Source organism: Manis javanica, chromosome 4, assembly GCF_040802235.1.
Source record: "Manis javanica isolate MJ-LG chromosome 4, MJ_LKY, whole genome shotgun sequence".
Classification (NCBI taxonomy): domain Eukaryota; kingdom Metazoa; phylum Chordata; class Mammalia; order Pholidota; family Manidae; genus Manis; species Manis javanica.
In genome coordinates this window covers 33,039,158-33,060,046 of record NC_133159.1, presented here as the reverse complement: position 1 = coordinate 33,060,046, position 20,889 = coordinate 33,039,158, and the positions used below count along the sequence as shown (strand labels likewise).

Below are 20,889 nucleotides of genomic sequence, written 5' to 3'. Positions count from 1 at the left end.
GTATGCACTCAGTGGGTTTTCAGCTGAGTAGGCATCTCTCAGACCGCGCCTGGCCAGCTCAACTACGGCGGAGGGCGGGGGTGTGCTCCGTGGACCGCCTTTCGATCCATCTTACCAGATAGAAGGACACACCTTGTATCGGCCACAAATCAGATTTAATTACAACTCACGTTTATTCAGCCAAGTTAGGCAATTTTCATGCATTTTATCCGTACAATACCCATGTGAAGTAAGCATTACCTACCCACGATTCACATGATTTATAATTGAGGTTGCTGTCTGACATAGCTGAAGTCCTCCACCTTCATTCATTCTTTATTAAGCGTCTACTGAATGCTGGGGATCGACTAGTTCGCGAGTCAGTTTTTACCTCCTTAAATCAAGTCTAGCGGCGAAGGCGGAAATTTAAACGCTCGACACTCCAAACACCCCAGGGCGGCAAAAGTCAAAGCATTTTGGGAACTATAAGTGGCAAGAGGGTGGAGTGCCAGCTCCAGGAGTTACAACGCAAAGGCCTAGAGGCAAGGAGAGATGGGGTCTGGGGGAAATCAAGTACAGTAATCCAGTACGACTAGAACGAAGACACTGGGTTACAGAGGTATAAGCAGGGTCAAAGTAGGAATATTTTATTTGAAATTTACAAGGAAGTAGTGAGAGGGTTCCTTTTATTTCCTTATACTTGCAGTGTTGTTTTTTTTAACGGCTGTGTGGAGAATGGGTCCAGGGACAAACATGGAAGTAATGGAAACCAGTTAGGCTAATTCAGTGTTCCTTACTCCATCATACCTCCAAGGCCTTTTCAAGTAAGCTTTTCAATATCTCAACTATATAAAAAGTGACTCCAGAGTCAAACTGAGATTGACTAAATTATTCCTATTATGTCATGATCAAGACATATCTATCAAATGGTCTTCCATTCCAAAATATCCCAAGTTAGTGACCCTTTTCTCAAAGGCCCCAAAATTGAACCTTCTGGTAACTTTGGAATAAATAGTGCTATGAAGCTCTGGGGCTTTGCCTTCTTTGCCCAATCAGTTTGAACCTGAGAAGAGATTGTTAGAACTGCTTTTAAATCAGAGGCATCACCTGTGCAGAGCAGGACTTGGCTCTGGTCTTTGCTGGCCCAGGGGGAGAGCCAAAGCTAAGGCATGAGGAGACAGGGCTGTAACTCCAAACAACACACATTCAAAAAAAAAAAATCCAACTTTATTTGCATCTGAAAACAAAAAATCTTGGGTTCCAAACGTGTGATACTTCCAGGCTCTCTTGATCACGAAAGGCAGCAGCAGCAGGCAGGGAAGCAAACCAACGGACAATCCAGATTATCTGACTCAAGCATCACGTAGAGCAAGGGAAGGCCTATAATGGCAGAGACATGGAAGTCTGTGAGGGATGAAGTGATAAATAGCTCAGAGGAACCGGAAGGGGACATTCCATGACAGACAGCACTCCCAGCTATCCTCTACATTCCTTTCCTAATCCTCTTTTTCCAAAAAAAGCTGAAATGGTCTTGCCATAGGGCCATACCTTTGGTTCCCCAGAGCAAAGTTGAGAGGTGTATTATACAAGAACCAAGAAGAAACTAACATTTATGCTCAAGCATATCATCTCATTGATTATTTACCCTTTACAACTCTACAGCATATAGTATTATCTGTAATTAAAGGAAAAAGAAAACTAGGGTTCCAGGTTTAAATGGCTTGATAATGATGGGCTTTTTGGTCTACTCAGCTCCAAAGACTGTGTGCTTTTTGCCAGACCTTGATGGCTCTCTGTGGTGTTCTAGAACAAAAAGCAATCTTTCTTCGTTGCAGGTTCTGATCTCAGGGTTATAAAAGAAAGCCAAGTCCACACCCTTTATTTATGGCCTTGGAGTTAGCTGTACTGAAAGAACAGGGTGAGTATGCTCAGATACCAGTGTTCCCTCCTCCCCCAGAGGATAGTTAGTGCTGGTGTCATACTGCTGGCTCAGACAGAATTTCAACCTTGGGCTCTCAAGGACAATGTACAAAACTATAAATGCACTTTGTCAGTTACATGGTACTCCAGGACCTAAGCTCTATCATACATAAGCACTGTATCAAGTTCCTGCCTCAAGGACTTCTCAGTCTAGAGAAAGCCAGAGCAACACATTTGTGATACACTGTTAAATACTGTAAAAGAGAGATAACCAAGTATTATGGAAGCACCCGGGGGGACCACTGATTGTGTCTAGACCTGGTAGGAGATGGAGAAACTAGGGAATGATTTACAAATGGATGTTAGTCACATGCTCCTGGCAGGGGCTGGGGGACAATAGGATTAGGTAAAACTACGTATATACAGTACATATTTCTATTATAAATACATGCTTAATGTAAAGAACCCAACCATACACAGGACAATATAAACTGAAAAGAAAGTTTCTTTGCTATCTTTACTCCAATGGTAACCATTAAGTCAGCTACATATCACTAATTTCTGAAAGTTAAATAGTATCATCTTTATATAATATGCCATATTGTGACTTTGTTAATGCAAGTTAATGCCTTAGAAATCTTGCCAACACATACAAATCTACCTTTCTTTTTAAGGCTAAATAGTATTCCACTGATGCAGTGTACCTCAATGTGTTTAAGTCCTGGTTACAACACAGGGGGGTTTGCCTTTGTACTGGATTAGATTGGAATGGAGCCATTCTCCCCTCCCCTCCTGTTTAGCTGACAGGGTTTCTGACTTTCAGGGCAGGGAACAAACAATGTCACATACCCAGCAGGCATGCAAATATGTGCTGCCAAATCTCTGGAACACCCTAGACACGTATTTTCAAGGGAACCTCTTTTCTCTTGCCTGGGCTGCTGCAGTGAACGCCTCTCTGGCCTCAGCCCATCCTCCACATTACTGCCACAATCACCTTCTGAATAAGAAAATTCAATCACAGTGTTCTGCTCAAAATCCTTCAGTGGCTCCTACCGGCCTGGTTCTGTTTGGAGGGTCAGGCCTCCTTTTGAGAATCTCAGGGGCACAATGGACTCTTGCCCCAGAGGAGAAAAATGTACACACTGCCTGAAGCCCATCCCCACCCACAGGGTAGCATATGAATGCCTCAGCCTGCATTGGTTCTCACAATTGGCCTGGCCCTAGCCAGTCTCATCTGTTAATATCTGCTCTTCACACCTTCCTGCGTTGGCTATACTGAATTATTTGCAGGGTTCCTTACACTTCCTGCTGTGTCCTGCTTTAGTGCTCATGTTGCTCCGTCTGGAATTCCCTCCCCAGTTTTAGCCACCTGGCAAGTGCTATTCTTTTGTGCACTCAGCTGAAGCCTCACCTCTTCAGTCTTCCCAAACCACTCCTGGCAGACACAGGCATTCACGCTTTCCTTACTTTGCCCCCAAAACTCTAGTCCAGTGTTTTATTGTACTGTAATTATCAGTTTCTCCAAGAGACTGTGAATTCCTTAAAGGCAGGAAATGGACTTTTCAAGTGTTTAGCCTTATATGCAGCGAGGGACCCATCTTAATTCATTAGTGCTTTGTAATGGAATGAAGGATCAGTCCACATGCCACCAACATGACTTTCATCATCATCCTCTGCAGGCATGTATCACATCTACAGGTAACCCCAGAATGGGGGACAGTGTTTCCTAAAACTCAGTCATTCCAACAACACATTCACAACTGTTACCATAGCCACCATCTACCAGTGCAATTCATTTTTAACCTAATCACTATCTGAACTTCAACATTCCCTCATTGTAAGCTATAATAACTATAAATTATGTCGTATTAATTATATTTTTTTCTAAGATGAAAATGTTAAGAGAAATTCATCCCAGCCTCACCTAAAGCAGTGTTACCCAAATTTCTCTGATAACAATGATCTGAGATGCTTATTACAAAGACAGCATCCTGGGTCCTACCCTCAAACTCACTCAAATTCTCCAGGGAAAGGATCTGGGAATTAGTAGATTTAACAAATGTTCCCAGGTGATTCTTACCTTTAGGGAAATTTGGGAAACAATGAACCAAAGGGAGCTCTCTAATACTTGATATATGTCACAGCTGCAATTCAGACTAGGGATGCCAGAGCTCTCTGCCACTGTCTTTTCCAAGAGAATCTCGGGCTTTCAAAACAAAGGTCCCATCAGCTCCCACATGGTTGTTAAGTAGCAAAGAACCCAGAATCCTGAGGGCCAAGGTTTGCTGATATACACCTAACCAAATTCACCATAAAAAGCTTTCACAGAAGGGCCCTCTTAAAATGAATGGCTCCTTTTAATTAACAGCAGCAAGCTAAACATTAGCCAGCTAGTGTTCATCAGCAAGAACCAGAAAAAAGGACAACTAAGAAGAGCCCTGCTGGGATCAGAGCAAACCAAATTGGAGAGCCTACACTGTAATTGTCCTACATGGTTCAAAAATGTCATGGACGAAAAAGACTAAGGTACTGTTCCAGATGAAGGGAGACTAAAGAGACATGGCAACTAAATAACTAAATATATCGTGATCTTGCACTGGATTGTGGATAAGAAAGAGAACAAGTTTTTGTTATTTTACAAAGGACATTATTAGGACACCTGACAAAATTTGCATGGAGTCTACAAATTAGATGGTAATAGTGGATCAATATTAATTTTCTGATTCTGATGTTTATACTTTGGCTATGTACAAAACTGCCCTTGTTTTCAGGAAGTACAGCTGAAGTATTTAAGAATAATGGGCATCATGTCTGCAATTTATTCAAACATGGTTCAGAAACAATATACGTATGTACATGTGTGGGTAAAGAGAATAAAAAATACACTAAAAATTGAACAATACACAAGAATTCTTTTGTACCATTCTTGCAACTTTTAAGTTTGAAATTACTTCAAAATAAAGTTAAAAAACTAGTATAATCTTTACTCTTAAAAGCCATAGCTGAGACACTTATTAAAAAGGCAGGCATTTGCTATCCTCTTTTCTGATCAGTTGTAAGGCAAACCCTACTTTAAAATTTCTCAGAAGTTTGATGAGTTAAATGGTAGATTATTAGTATTTTTAATATTAGACAAATTCTTTATTCTACCTTAAAGATCAACACCATAGACATGTGACCTAGGACTACTGAGATGTGATCCTTAAAATACACATTATAAAAGAGGAACAACTGATGAAAAAAATGAGTCAAGTTCATAAAAAGGCCAACTTCAGTAGATACCAATTGTGAAAGTGTGTACTGCCACAGGTATGTTAAATTTTTTAGCATTATTAATTATGTCAATACTTGAACAAATTCTAGTATTAATGGATATTGTTTGTAATATTGAAATCAACCAAAATAACCAATAAGGTTAAATAAAAATATTGTAAATTTCTTTGGGAAAAAAGCTTTCTCTGGATTAATACTTAGTCCATAGGCACACACCTGATCATCTGATCATCTACATTTGCCCTCTTACAGCACTAAACTATGTTTTCTACCTTTATCTTGCATCTACCTACCACTTCAGCATTTTATTAAAAATAAAAATAATAATAATAATAAAGGGAGAAATGTGGGATCAACATATAAATCAAGTACAAAAATCAAACGAATATTCATATTTGACCTGATTGTTTATAGGTCATAATGCGTGATTAAAACTGAAAGTTTCTGTGATGAATGCCCTTGTACTGTTCACCATGTAAGAATTTATTCACTATGTAAGAATTCGTTCACCATGTAAGAACTTGTTCGTTATGCTTCAGAAGATTGGAGACTGACGAGAATTAGGCTTGAGATGGATTAATGATTGTACATTGAGCATTGACCCCCCTATACTGAAAAAAAAAAGCTTTCTCAGGATCCACTGAGATACGATATCTAGAGTTGTATGGAAAACTTCATTTTCACTAAAACTAAAGTCAGGACCTGAGGCAAAGCACAAAAGTTCTAGAAGGAAGTGCTTCATAAGGAGGTACAGCTGATCAAGTGCCCTCTATGTCTTCTACCTCCTGCCTATTTCCATAGATTTCTAGTGTTTATGCACAAGGGCTCAAATGTATGATAAGGTGATTATCTTGATTTGAATGGAGTACATTCCTTCTGGACCAGTGTCACCAAGGGATTATCTCCTCCTGGTTCTTTTCTGATTGGAATATGGTGGGTTCTCAATTAAAAAGCAGACTGTATTCTCCTGTAGCCTTGCCACCCAAAGTCAGCATCAGTGTCACCTGAGAGCTGATTGGAAATGCAAAATCCCAGGCCCTATCCACAACAACAGAATCAGAACCAGCACTTCAACAAGATTTCCTGGTGATTCATATGTGCATTAAAGTTTGAGAAATACTACCCAAGAGAGCTATACTATACAAATATATAACATCACCTATACTGGCTCTCAACCATTATTCTGCCCCAAACAACCTCAGGGATCTGAAATATTCCTACAGCAACTGGAGATGTTGTGACTTTTCAGAAGAATAACAGGCTAATACCCTATTCCCTAGGGATTTAACCTCCTCTTTCCCTCACTTTCTCTCAAATCGCATTACCCAGAAATCCAAAATGGGGTACCCATCTATGGAACCCTTTTAGGTCAGAGGGCCACCTAGATTCTCTGACACCTTAAAACCTATGATAGGGATTTCTGGTAAACCTAAACAAAGTAATTCAAGTAAAATTCCTAGCTTAATATTTGAGCACAAGTAGTCAATAAATGATCACTGCTTTTATTATACTGTCCCTAAGTATTAACTATGAAAGATTCAATTCTGAACAAATCAGGGTTAGGAAGGAGAATTGGAGGTACCACACATGGCTCTTTAAATTTAATTAACATTAAGTTAAAAATTTTGTCTCTCAGTCACACCAGCTGAGTACTCAGTTATCACATGTGGCTGACAGATGGACAGCACAGATATAGAACATTTCCACCATCACAGAAAGGAATGTCTATTGGACAGTTCTGCTCTAGAGGGCCTCTGGAACATCGGATGGCCTCCGTGGAATTTGTTCTACTTGGATTGCAGGATAAGAAGAGGGGTGTTTATGGGGACAAAGGTTTATGTCACCTTTGTTAATAGCAGCTGAGGAGGGGAAGTTTGATGATCTCTATCTTCAGAAACCCCCAAAAAGGATTTCCAGTAACTTTCTGTAAGGGAGTCAGAAATATACAGAAAAGAGGCCCCAAACATAAAGAATTTAACTTTATTGTTTTCGTTATCTTCTGTTCTCTGGTAGTAGTCATCAGTAGTAGCTAATCTTTGGAAGGAAAAGGACCTATGAGCTCAATTTTAGTTCAGCAAAGATATGAGTGGGAGAGGAAGGAAATGGCAGCTACTGAAAGCGAACAGCAGGTTGAGCCCAAGGGGCCCCCAGAACTGGCACAAAGGAAAGCTCAGGGTGTTAACTGGACCTAAGAAGGGACCATAGGGCTGGACAAGAGAGAGGCCTGTATGCAGCTTCCAGCAAACACTTGTGCATTCCTGCCTTGGCATTTGTTTGCACCAGTTCCCTGCCTAAAATGCCTGACATTCTCCCATTCTATCAACTCATGTAATAGATTTTTACCAAATGCCTGTAAGTGCCAGGTCATGTGAACACAAAGTCAGTCACAGATGGAGGTGTGTACAGTCATTAAAATGATCTGGTATTTGACCAGATCTCTATTCGGAAAGAAAGGCAGAGCACAAAAAAATAAAATTTGTCATACAAATAAAAGTATAGAACTATTAGGAACAATATCAATGACATTATGATCTGAGGTCAAAAGGACCTTTTTAAGACAAAACCAAAGGCTTTTTTGATAATTTTGTCCTCATCAAAATTAAGAATTTCTGTTTAAAGAAAAGATATAACCGAAGTAAAGATAAGCAACATACTGCCAATTTTCTCTTAAAATATATTCTGGAGAAAAGAGTCACAACATATAAAATAAAGAACTAAGATCCAGAATGTATAACTATTTGACCATTAAGAAAAAGGTAACATAAACTATATGCTCAAACATAGCATCTTTCTTTTTTTAATACAAAGTAGTTTTAGATGAATGGTGGAGGAAAGTCTTCAAGACATAATGCTGAATGGAAAAAAAAAAGATGAATAATATAGTAAAATGCCACTTAGGAAAAACAAAAACCTCCCAAAATTAGATAGGCAAAGAAAGGGCCTTGATGGACATATATCAACCTGAAAAACCAGTCACCTCTCGGGAGAGACATGGGATTGAGGGTGGGAATGTTGTAAAGTGTCTCCTGTCACTTCAACTGTTTTATGCAAACATTTTCATGAGATTGTTACATTAATAATTAAAAATAAATAACTGGGTAAGTCAGTATCATACACATTAACAAAAAGGATAAAAACCACATGATCATCTCAATAGATGCTGAAAAACCATTTGACAAAATTCAACATCCATTCATGATAAAAATTCTAAAAAAAAATGGATTCAGAGGGTATGTACCTCAACATAATAAAGGCCATATACAACAAACCTACAGCCAATACCATACTTAATAGGGAAGAGCTGAAAGCTTTTCCTCTCAGATCAGGAATAAGACAAGGATGTCCATGCTCACTACTTTTACTCAACATAGTACTGGAGGTCCTCGCCATGGCAATCAAACCAAAGAGATAAAAGGCATCCAAATCGGTAAGGAAAAAGTTAAACTGTCACTATTTGCAGATGACTTGATATACATAGAAAACTCTGAATAATCCACTAAAAACTATTCGAATTACTGAATTCAGCAAAGTTGCAGGATACAAAATTAATACATAGAAATAGGTTGCATTCCTATATACTAACAACAAACTAGCAGAAAGAGAAATCAGGAAAACAACTCCACTTACAATTTCATTGAAAAGAATAAAATACCTAGGAATAAACCAAACCAAGGAGTTAAAAGACCTATACTATGAAAATTGTAAGACACTCATGAGAGAAATTAAAGACAACACCAATAAATGGAAATCTATCCCATTCTCAGGGACAGGAGAATTAATATTGTCAAAATGGCTATCCTGCCCAAAGCAGTTTACAGATTAAATGCAATACTATCAAAATACCGACAACATTTTTCAATGAACTAGAACTAATAGTTCTAAAATTCATATGGAACCACAAAAGAACCCAGCTAGTCAAAGAAATCCTGAGAAAGAACAAAAGTGGGGGGTGATTATGCTCCCTGATTTCAAACTCTACTACAAAGCCACGATAATCAAAAACAGTTTGGTACTGGCATGAGAACAGACCCATAGATAAATGGAACAGGACAGAGAGCCCAGATATAAACACACGCATATACTGTCAATTAATATACGATAAAGGAGCCATGAATATACAGTGGAGAAAATGATGCCTCTTCAACAACTGGTACTGGGAAAACTGGACAGCTACATGTAAGAGAATGAAACTGGATTACTATCTAACTTCATATACAAAAGTAAACTCAAAATGAATCAAAAACCTGAATGTAAGCCATGAAACCATAAAAATCTCAGAAGAAAACATAGGCAAAAATCTCTTGAACAGAGGGGCGGAGCCAAGATGGCGGCGTGAGTAGAGCAGTGGAAATCTCCTCCCAAAAACACATAGAGCTATGAAAATATAACAAAGAAAAATCTTCCTAAAATAGAGACCACAGGACACAGGACAACATCCAGACCACATCCACACCTGCAAGAACCCAGCGCCTTGTGAAGGGGGTAAGATACAAGCCCCAGCCCGGCGGGACCCGAGCGCCCCTCCCCCCGGCTCCCGGCGGGTGGAGAGAAACCGGAGCGGTTTTTTTTTTTTTTTTTTTTTTTTTTGGCGAGCGCTTTTTGGAAGCCTTAGAGGGACGGGCCCCCGTTGCTGGGGAGGCAGGGTGGCGGGACCGGTGAGGAGGTGCCTGGGAACGGCGCCGGAGGACAAAGAATATCCCGCGTTTCTCCCTGTGAGACCTGGGGGTGGGTGCCTGAGACCGGTGCCTGAGGATGGAGGAGGTCGCGCGTTTTTCCCCTTTTTTTTTTTTCTCTTTTTGGCGAGCGCTTTTTGGAAGCCTTGAAGGGACGGGGACCCCAGTGCTGGGGAGGCACGGTGGCGGGACTGGTGAGCGGGTGGCTGGGACCGGCGCCTGAGGACAAAGAATATCCCCCGTTTTTCCCTGCGGGACCGGTGGGCGGGTGCCTGAGACCGGCACTTGAGGGCAGAGGAAATCGCACGTTTTTCCCCTTTTTTTTTTCTCTTTTCTGCGAGTGCTTTTTGGAAGCCTAAAAGGGACAGGGACCCCGGTGCTAGGGAGGCAGGGCGGCGGGACTGGTGAGCGGGTGCCTGGGACCGGCACCTGAGGACAAAGAATATCCCGCATTTTTCCCTGTGGGACCGGTGGGTGGGTGCCTGAGACCAGCACCTGAGGACGGAAGAAATCGCGCGTTTTTCCCCTTTTTTTTCTCTCTTTTTGCCGAGTGCTTTTTGGGAGCCTTGAAGGGGCAGGGACCCCGGTGCTGGGGAGGCAGGGCGGCAGGACTGGTGAGCGGGTGCGTGGGACCAGTGCCTGAGGACAAAGAATATTGAGCATTCCTTCCCTGCGGGACCGGTGGGTGGGTGCTTTTTGGAAGCCTTGAAAGGACAGGGACCCTGGTGCTAGGGAGACAGGGCAGCAGGACCAGTGAGCGGGTGCCTGGGACCGGCACCTGAGGACAAAAAAAAAAAAATCGCTTGTTTTTTCCTTTTTTTTTTCTCTTTGTTTCTGTTCCCTCTCTCATTGTTGCTGCTGTTGTTTTGGTTTGGAGAGTGCTTTTTGGAAATCTTAAAGGGGCAGGACAGGTCACTTAGACCAGAAGCAGGGAATCTGGGGATCTCTGGGCACTCTAACCCCCTGGGCAGCAGGGAGCACAGAGGCCCCTTACGGAGATAAATAGTCTCCTGGCTGCTCCCCCTCCAACGGGGCTCCACCATTTTGGAGGAACAGCCCCAGCCAGGCCAAGCCCACAGCAACAGCGGAGATAAACCCCAAAGCAACTGGGCAGGAAGCAGAAGCCCTGTCTGCGCACAGCTGCCCAGCACAAGCCACTAGAGGTCGCTATTCTCCCAGGAAAAGGCTACAAAACAACAAGAAGGGAAGCTCTTCCAGCGGTCACTTGTACCAGCTCTGCAAACTATCTCTATCACCATGAAAAGGCAAAACTACAGGCAGACAAAGATCACAGAGACAACACCTGAGAAGGAGACAGACCTAACTAGTCTTCCTGAAAAAGAATTCAAAATAAAAATCATGAACATGCTGACAGAGATGCAGAAAAAAATGCAAGAGCAATGGGATGAGATGCAGAGAAAAATGCAAGAGCAGTGGGATGAAGTCCGGAAGGAGATCACAGATGTCAGGAAAGAGATCACAGAAGTGAAACAATCCCTGGAAGGATTTATAAGCAGAATGGATAAGATGCAAGAGGCCATTGAAGGAATAGAAGCCAGAGAACAGGAACGTATAGAAGCTGACATAGAGAGAGATAAAAGGATCTCCAGGAATGAAACAACACTAAGAAAAATATGTGACCAATACAAAAGGAAAAACATTCGTATTATAGGGATACCAGAAGAGGAAGAAAGAGGAAAAGGGATAGAAAGTGTCTTTGAAGAAATAATTGCTGAAAACTTCCCCAAACTGGGGGAGGAAATAATCGAACAGACCATGGAATTATACAGAACCCCCAACAGAAAGGATCCAAGGAGGACAACACCAAGACACATAATAATTAAAATGGCAAGGATCAAGGACAAGGAAAGAGTTTTAAAGGCAGCTAGAGAGAAAAAGGTCACCTATAAAGGAAAACCAATCAGGCTAACATCAGACTTCTCAACAGAAACCCTACAGGCCAGAAGAGAATGGCATGATATACTTAATGCAATGAAACAGAAGGGCCTTGAACCAAGGATACTGTATCCAGCACGACTATCATTTAAATATGATGGTGGGATCAAACAATTCCCAGACAAGCAAAAGCTGAGGGAATTTGCTTCCCACAAACCACCTCTACAGGGCATCCTACAGGGACTGCTCTAGATGGGAGCACCCCTAAAAAGAGCACAGAACAAAACACACAACATATGAAGAATGGAGGAGGAGGAATAAGAAGGGAGAGAAGAAAAGACTCTCCAGACAGTGTATATAACAGCTCAATAAGCGAGCTAAGTTAGGCAGTAAGATACTAAAGAAGCTAACCTTGAACCTTTGGTAACCACGAATCTAAAGCCTGCAATGGCAATAAGTACATATCTTTCAATAGTCACCCTAAATGTAAATGGACTTAATGCACCAATCAAAAGACATAGAGTAATAGAATGGATAAAAAAGCAAGACCCATCTATATGCTGCTTACAAGAAACTCACCTTAAACCCAAAGATAAGCATAGACTAAAAGTCAAGGGATGGAAAAACATATTTCAGGCAAACAACAGTGAGAAGAAAGCAGGGGTTGCAGTACTAATATCAGACAAAATAGACTTCAAAACAAAGAAAGTAACAAGAGATAAAGAAGGCCACTACATAATGATAAAGGGCTTAGTCCAACAAGAGGATATAACCATTCTAAATATATATGCACCCAATACAGGAGCACCAGCATATGTGAAGCAAATACTAACAGAACTAAAGAGGGAAATAGACTGCAATGCATTCATTGTAGGAGACTTCAACACACCACTCACCCCAAAGGATAGATCCACCGGGCAGAAAATAAGTAAAGACACACAGGCACTGAACAACACACTAGAACAGATGGACCTAATAGACATCTATAGAACTTTACATCCAAAAGCAACAGGATATACATTCTTCTCAGGTGCACATGGAACATTCTCCAGAATAGACCACATACTAGCTCACAAAAAGAGCCTCAGTAAATTCCACAATATTGAAATTCTACCAACCAATTTTTCAGACCACAAAGGTATGAAAGTAGAAATAAATTCTACAAAGAAAACAAAAAGGCTCACAAACACATGGAGGCTTAACAACATGCTACTAAATAATCAATGGATCAATGAACAAATCAAAATAGAGATCAAGGAATATATAGAAACAAATGACAACAACAACACTAAGCCCCAACTTCTGTGGGATGCAGCGAAAGCAGTCTTAAGAGGAAAGTATATAGCAATCCAGGCACACTTGAAGAAGGAAGAACAATCCCAAATGAATAGTCTAACATCACAAATATTAAAACTGGAAAAAGAAGAACAAATGAGGCCTAAAGTCAGCAGAAGGAGGGACATAATAAAGATCAGAGAAGAAATAAACAAAATTGAGAAGAATAAAACAATAGCAAAAATCAACGAAACCAAGAGCTGGTTCTTTGAGAAAATAAACAAAATAGATAAGCCTCTAGCCAAACTTATTAAGAGAAAAAGAGAGTCAACACAAATCAACATAATCAGAAATGAGAATGGAAAAATCACGACAGACTCCACAGAAATACAAAGAATTATTAAAGACTACTATGAAAACCTATATGCCAACAAGCTGGAAAACCTAGAAGAAATGGACAACTTCCTAGAAAAATACAACCTCCCAAGACTGACCAAGGAAGAAACACAAAAGTTAAACAAACCAATTACAAGCAAAGAAATTGAAACAGTAATCAAAAAACTACCCAAGAACAAAACCCCGGGGCCGGACGGATTTACCTCGGAATTTTATCAGACACACAGAGAAGACATAATACCCATTCTCCTTAAAGTGTTCCACAAAATAGAAGACGAGGGAATACTCCCAAACTCATTCTATGAAGCCAACATCACCCTAATACCAAAACCAGGAAAAGACCCCACCAAAAAAGAAAATTACAGACCAATATCCCTGATGAATGTAGATGCAAAAATACTCAATAAAATATTAGCAAACAGAATTCAACAGTATATCAAAAGGATCATACACCATGACCAAGTGGGGTTCATCCCAGGGATGCAAGGATGGTACAACATTCGAAAATCCATCAACATCATCCACCACATCAACAAAAAGAAAGACAAAAACCACATGATCATCTCCATAGATGCTGAAAAAGCATTTGACAAAATTCAACATCCATTCATGATAAAAACTCTCAGCAAAATGGGAATAGAGGGCAAGTACCTCAACATAATAAAGGCCATATATGATAAACCCACAGCCAGCATTATACTGAACAGCGAGAAGCTGAAAGCATTTCCACTGAGATCGGGAACCAGACAGGGATGCCCACTCTCCCCACTGTTATTTAACATAGTACTGGAGGTCCTAGCCACGGCAATCAGACAAAACAAAGAAATACAAGGAATCCAGATTGGTAAAGAAGAAGTTAAACTGTCACTATTTGCAGATGATATGATACTGTACATAAAAAACCCTAAAGACTCCACTCCAAAACTACTAGAACTGATATCGGAATACAGCAAAGTTGCAGGATACAAAATCAACACACAGAAATCTGTAGCTTTCCTATACACTAACAACGAATCAATAGAAAGAGAAATCAGGAAAACAATTCCATTCACCATTGCATCAAAAAGAATAAAATACCTAGGAATAAACCTAACCAAGGAAGTGAAAGACTTATACTCTGAAAACTACAAGTCACTCTTAAGAGAAATTAAAGGGGACACTAATAAATGGAAACTCATCCCATGCTCATGGCTAGGAAGAATTAATATCGTCAAAATGGCCATCCTGCCGAAAGCAATATACAAATTTGATGCAATCCCTCTCAAATTACCAGCAACATTCTTCAATGAATTGGAACAAATAATTCAAAAATTCATATGGAAACACCAAAGACCCCGAATAGCCAAAGCAATCCTGAAAAAGAAGAATAAAGTAGGGGGGATCTCACTCCCCAACTTCAAGCTCTACTACAAAGCCATAGTAATCAAGACAATTTGGTACTGGCACAAGAACAGAGCCACAGACCAGTGGAACAGATTAGAGACCCCAGAAATTAACCCAAACATATATGGTCAATTAATATTTGATAAAGGAGCCATGGACATACAATGGCAAAATGACAGTCTCTTCAACAGATGGTGCTGGCAAAACTGGACAGCTACATGTAGGAGAATGAAACTGGACCATTGTCTAACCCCATATACAAAGGTAAACTCAAAATGGATCAAAGACCTGAATGTAAGTCACGAAACCATTAAACTCTTGGAAAAAAACATAGGCAAAAACCTCTTAGATATAAACATGAGTGATCTCTTCTTGAACATATCTCCCCGGGCAAGGAAAACAACAGCAAAAATGAGCAAGTGGGACTACATTAAGCTGAAAAGCTTCTGTACAGCGAAAGACACCATCAATAGAACAAAAAGGAACCCTACAGTATGGAAGAATATATTTGAAAATGACAGATCTGATAAAGGCTTGACGTCCAGAATATATAAAGAGCTCACACGCCTCAACAAACAAAAAACAAATAACCCAATTAAAAAATGGGCAGAGGAACTGAACAGACAGTTCTCCAAAAAAGAAATACAGATGGCCAAGAGACACATGAAAAGATGCTCCACATCGCTAATTATCAGAGAAATGCAAATTAAAACTACAATGAGGTATCACCTCACACCAGTAAGGATAGCTGCCATCCAAAAGACAAACAACAACAAATGTTGGCGAGGCTGTGGAGAAAGGGGAACCCTCCTACACTGCTGGTGGGAATGTAAATTAGTTCAACCATTGTGGAAAGCAGTATGGAGGTGCATCAAAATGCTCAAAACAGACCTACCATTTGACCCAGGAATTCCACTCCTAGGAATTTACCCTAAGAACGCAGCAATCAAGTTTGAGAAAGACAGATGCACTCCTATGTTTATCGCAGCACTATTTACAATAGCCAAGAATTGGAAGCAACCTAAATGTCCATCTGTAGATGAATGGATAAAGAAGATGTGGTACATATACACAATGGAATACTACTCAGCCATAAGAAGTGGAAAAATCCAACCATTTGCAGCAACATGGATGGAGCTGGAGAGTATTATGCTCAGTGAAATAAGCCAAGCGGAGAAAGAGAAATACCAAATGATTTCACTCATCTGAGGAGTATAGGAACAAAGGAAAAACTGAAGGAACAAAACAGCAGCAGAATTACAGAACCCAAAAATGGACTAACAGGTACCAAAGGGAAAGGAACTGGGGAGGATGGGTGGGCAGGGAGGGATAAGGGGGGGGAAGAAGAAGGGGGGTATTAAGATTAGCATGCATGGGGGGGAGGGAGAAAGGGGAGGGTGGGCTGCACAACACAGAGAGGACAAGTAGTGACTCTACCACATTTTGCTAAGCTGATGGACAGTAACCGTAATGTGGTTGTTAGGGGGGACCTGATAGAGGGGAGAGCATAGTAAACATAGTATTCTTCAGGTAAGTGTAGATTAAAAATTTTAAAAAAAAAAGGAAGAAAGAAAGAAAAGGGGGATTACTCCTTAACAGGATAAAACTATTGGTAAATCAAAGATCAACACATGCTTTAAATATCCTTAATGTTGATCACTTAAAGGGTGTCAGATGATCAGCTATGGAGGTACTCTTTTCTGATAATATTCCTTTCTCTTAATTAAAAAAAAAAAAAAAAAGCAGTTACTGTGTGCTGACCTCCAATGAGTTCTGCACAGTGGTATAGAGGGCATGTCAAAGTGTGGGCAAAGGGTCTGTTTGTTTCTACGCAGAAGATCAAGGCCTAGCTTGGATACCCAGAAAATGAACTAAGATACGATATGAGGAGGAAGGAGCTTCCGGCATCAGCACTCTCTGGAGGACTCGTGCCTGGGGATGATCATCAAAAAGCCTCCACAGGGATCCGGACGATGCTGCGGTTGTGGCTGCATCCAGCCCACCGTCTCCTGGACTTGCCATAAGAAGGAGGAGGGAGATGTCTAGGCTGGCATGTGCATACAGTGAGACAACGAATTTGACTGGATCTGTACTGTTGGAACTCAACCAGGAGTTGAGAGGGGTGCAAGTTGTAGCACCCCAAAATCTCATGACTATAGACTATCTATGGTTAAAAGAACATATGGGATGTGAACAGATCCCAGAAATGGGCTGCTTTAATTTGTCTGATGGTTCAAGTACAGTTGGACAATATCCATCATATCATAGATAAATTTTCACAAATGCCTAGGGTGCCTAAATGGTTTTCTTGGCTTCACTGGAGATGGATGGTAATTATAGATTTGCTTTGTTTATGTCACCGTATTCCTATTATGTTAATATGTGTGTGCAAATTAGTTAGTAGTTTAAAACCTATACATACTTAAGGTACTATACAAGAAGATATGTCAAAGAAATAATCAATCCTCCCAAGTTTCCTTCATATGCTACATCTATAGCTTTTCTTCTTCTTTCCTAATTACAACCCTTAAATAGAATTCGTGCCTCATATCGAATTTACCGAGTATCATAATTCCTCCAGGTGGTAAAGATACCTCGAGACAAGTGCTGGGCATAGAAGCCACAGGGCATAAATCTGCAAAGAAGTAAAAAGCTAACCTTTGCAAACAATATGGCTTCTCTCTCACTTACCAACTTTACATTTCCCTGTATGGCCCCGGAAGATGACTGGTTAGCCAGAGACGGGTAAGATTCCTCAAGGGAGGAACAACCTAAGACAGGCACAGTCGCAGGGGGGCCATCAGGTGAGAATTTGGGGATCAACAGAGGTGAGGCTCAGAACCTCACCCCCCCTGCTTTGAGAGAAATCTTCTGCATCCGTGGATGTCTTGCTGCCCTTGTCTAGCCTGGATTAATACTTAGTCCATAGGCACACACCTGATCATCTGATCATCTATATTTGCCTTCTTACAGCACTAAACTATGTTTTCTACCTTTATCTTGCATCTACCTACCACTTCAGCATTTTATTAAAAATAAAAATAATAATAATAATAGGAGAAATGTGGGATCAACATATAAATCAAGTACAAAAATCAAATGAATATTCATATTTGACCTGATGGTTTATAGGTCATATTGCATGATCAAAACCGAAAGTTTCTGTGATGAATGCCCTTGTACTGTTCACCATGTAAGAATTTATTCACTCTGTAAGAATTCGTTCACCATGTAAGAACTTGTTCGTTATGCTTCAGAAGATTGGAGACTGACGAGAATTAGGCTTGAGATGGATTAATGATTGTACATTGAGCATTGACCCCCCTATACTGAATTTTATTGTTGTTAACAACCATTTGATCAATAAATATGAGAGATGCCCTCTCAAAAAAAAAAAAAAAAAAAAAAAAAAATCTCTTGAACAACTTTTTCCTGGACACATCTCCTCAGGCAAGGCAAACAAAATAAGAAACGATCAAGTGGGACTACATCAAACTAAAAAGCTTCTATGCAGCAAAGGGCACCATCAGCAGAAAAGGCACCCTACAATATGGGAGACTGTATCTGTAAATGACTCATCACATCCAAAATATATAAAGAACACATATGCCTCAACACTCAAAATACAAATAACCCAATTAAAAAATGGGTGGAGGACCTGAACAAACATTTTTCCAAAGAAGAAATATAAATGGCCAACAGGTATGTGAAAAGATGCTCCACATCATTAATCACTGGGGAAATGCAAATTAAAACCGCAAACAGCTATCATCTGACACCAGTTAGAATGGCCACTATCCAAAAGACAAGAAATAACAAATGTTGGCGAGGATGCAGAGAAATGGGAACTCTCCTACATTGTTGGTGTGAATATAAATTGGTACAGCCACTGTGAAGAGCAGTATGGAGGTTCCTCCAAAAACTAAAAATAGAAATACCATTCAACCCTGAAATTCCACTTCTAGGAATTTACTCGAAGAAAACAAAATTCCTGATCCAGAGAGATATACACATCCCTATGTTTTTTGCTCCATTATTTACAATGGCCAAGATATGGAAGCAATCTAAGTGTCCATCAATAGATGAATGGATATATAAAAATGTGGTACATATACAAACTGGAGTATTTCTCAGCCATAAAAAGGAAAGAAATCCTGCCATTTGCAACAACATGGATGGATCTAGAGCGTATTATGCTCAGTGAAATAAGCCAGACAGAGAAAGACAAATACCATTATCATTTCACTTATTTGTGGAATATAAAAACAAAGCAAAACAGAAGGTACAAAACAGCAGCAGACTCACAGACAATGAGAAGTAACTAGTGGTTACCAAGGTGGAGGGGTTGGGGTGGGAAGGGGGCAGAAGCGGAAGGGAATTAAGGGGCACAATAATTCACAATCACAATGTAAGATAGTCACAGGGACGTTAGTACACCATGAGAATATAGTCAATGATTCTGTAACATCTTTCTACATTGTCAGATAATAAATGCACCAGAGGGGTGAGGATTTAAATATGGGTAACTGTTGAACCATTGTGTTGTACATTTGAAACCAATATAAGTGTATATCAACAACACTTCAATTAAAAAAAAGTTACTTTGTGCACATGTGTATTAGATGATATTATTTGTGGTTATGTAGGATGTTCCTATTTTTAGGAGTTGCTGCTAAAGTGTTTATGGGCAAAGTGTCAAGAAGTTTTCAACTTTTAAATAAGAAAGAAATGAAGAGGAACGAAGGAAGGGGGGACAGAAGGGGAGAGAAGGAAAGGGAATAGAGCAAATTGATCAGAATGTTAGTCATTGGTGAATCTAGGTCAAAGGCATATGGGTGTTCAATGCACGATTCTTCCAACTTTTCTATAGGCTTAAAAAAAAAGCAGAGGAAGGAAGAGAGGCAGAGAGGAAGGCAGGTAAAACACCACTACTGCTCACCTAGCAAGAAGTGATCCAATTCTCCCTTGGGCTCTTGTAACAGTTCACAATGTCATTTGTATTACTACTGACCACCTCTGAGAAAGTGTTTTATTCCCCATAAGCTCCTGAAAGGTAGGGGCATTTCTCAATTCTTTGTCACCCTCTCTATGCTAGCATGAGACCAGCACAGAGCAGGCAGCACAAGTATAGGTAGAAAGTGAGTCCACACAGGCTGAGAGATGTGTTGCACTCACTTATGAGGCTGGCAAATACCAAGTCAGGGCCTGGAATTGCAGCATCAGTTCTGATGACACTCATGACAGGTGTGTCTCCTGACTACCCAGGCTGTTCCCAGTAGGGAGTCACTTCGAGCTGGGGCCAGGCCTTTCTAGCAGGACTACTGAATGGAACTAAGTCTGCAAGTGCTGTAGAAACTAACTAATGGTTTTCAGGATGACACTTTGAAAACTAGGAAGTGGTTGAAAAGTAAGTACACTAATAATCTTTTCTCTTTTGATCTTTACAAAGACCACAGAAGATAAGTATTATCTCCAGTTGACAGATGAGGAAACAGGCTCAGAGAGGGGAGGTGAATTCTCCAAGGTCACACCCAAAGGAAACAGGCTCAATCCCTTGTCTTCAGGAGAAAGACAACTTACCTGATTCAGATTTGCCCTGGATTACATCTCCCCACACTGTGAGATCACCACAGGCAGCTTTGGCTTATTGTTGGGGCCTGTAGGAACATTCTAGAAGAGAAGCACAGTGGAAACTGAGATACTTACCCAACATTTACTGATGCCTGCCAGCCCCTGTGCTAACGATGGAGGACTCAGAGACTGACAACAATCACTGTCCCGGCAGACAGGTAAAGAATATAATACAGATCAAAGAGAAAACACACAATGTTTAAAAAATATCAAACCTATTAAATGTATCAATGTCATTAAGTTGAGAGTTGTATACAGAGCAAAGGAAGCAACTGAACATTGCTTAAACAGGTCAGGGAGGAATTCACAGAACAGGAGCCATCTGAGCTGGGCCTATAAAAATGAAATGGGACCACAGCAGGAGGAAAAAAAGAGAAGAGCATGCCAATAAAAGAAACAGCCTGAGCAAAGGCACATACCCTCTGGGGCAGGAAGGAGCAATAGGCAGGGACGTGAATGGCGT

At 40.5% G+C, this 20,889-nt stretch overlaps 1 protein-coding gene and 1 long non-coding RNA gene across 3 annotated transcripts in view; one reads left to right on the top strand and one right to left on the bottom strand.

Moving 5' to 3' along the window:
• Nucleotides 1-1,184: 1,184 nt before the first annotated feature.
• PPIH (peptidylprolyl isomerase H) overlaps nt 1,185-20,889 on the bottom strand; it is a 28,571-nt gene continuing 8,866 nt past the window's right edge. For both annotated transcript variants that reach the window (XM_017681419.3, XM_017681422.3), the window contains exons 9-10: nt 20,376-20,465; nt 1,185-1,359 (exon numbers count right to left, since the gene is read on the bottom strand). In XM_017681419.3, the coding sequence (XP_017536908.1) occupies nt 20,397-20,465 (69 nt within the window). In that variant the 3' untranslated portion in view covers nt 1,185-1,359; nt 20,376-20,396. The remainder of the gene's footprint in view (nt 1,360-20,375; nt 20,466-20,889) is intronic.
• Nucleotides 1,366-20,377, top strand: LOC140848879 (uncharacterized). Its single transcript, XR_012130136.1, has 3 exons — nt 1,366-1,897; nt 5,057-5,208; nt 20,245-20,377. It is a non-coding gene; the product is annotated as an uncharacterized lncRNA (long non-coding RNA).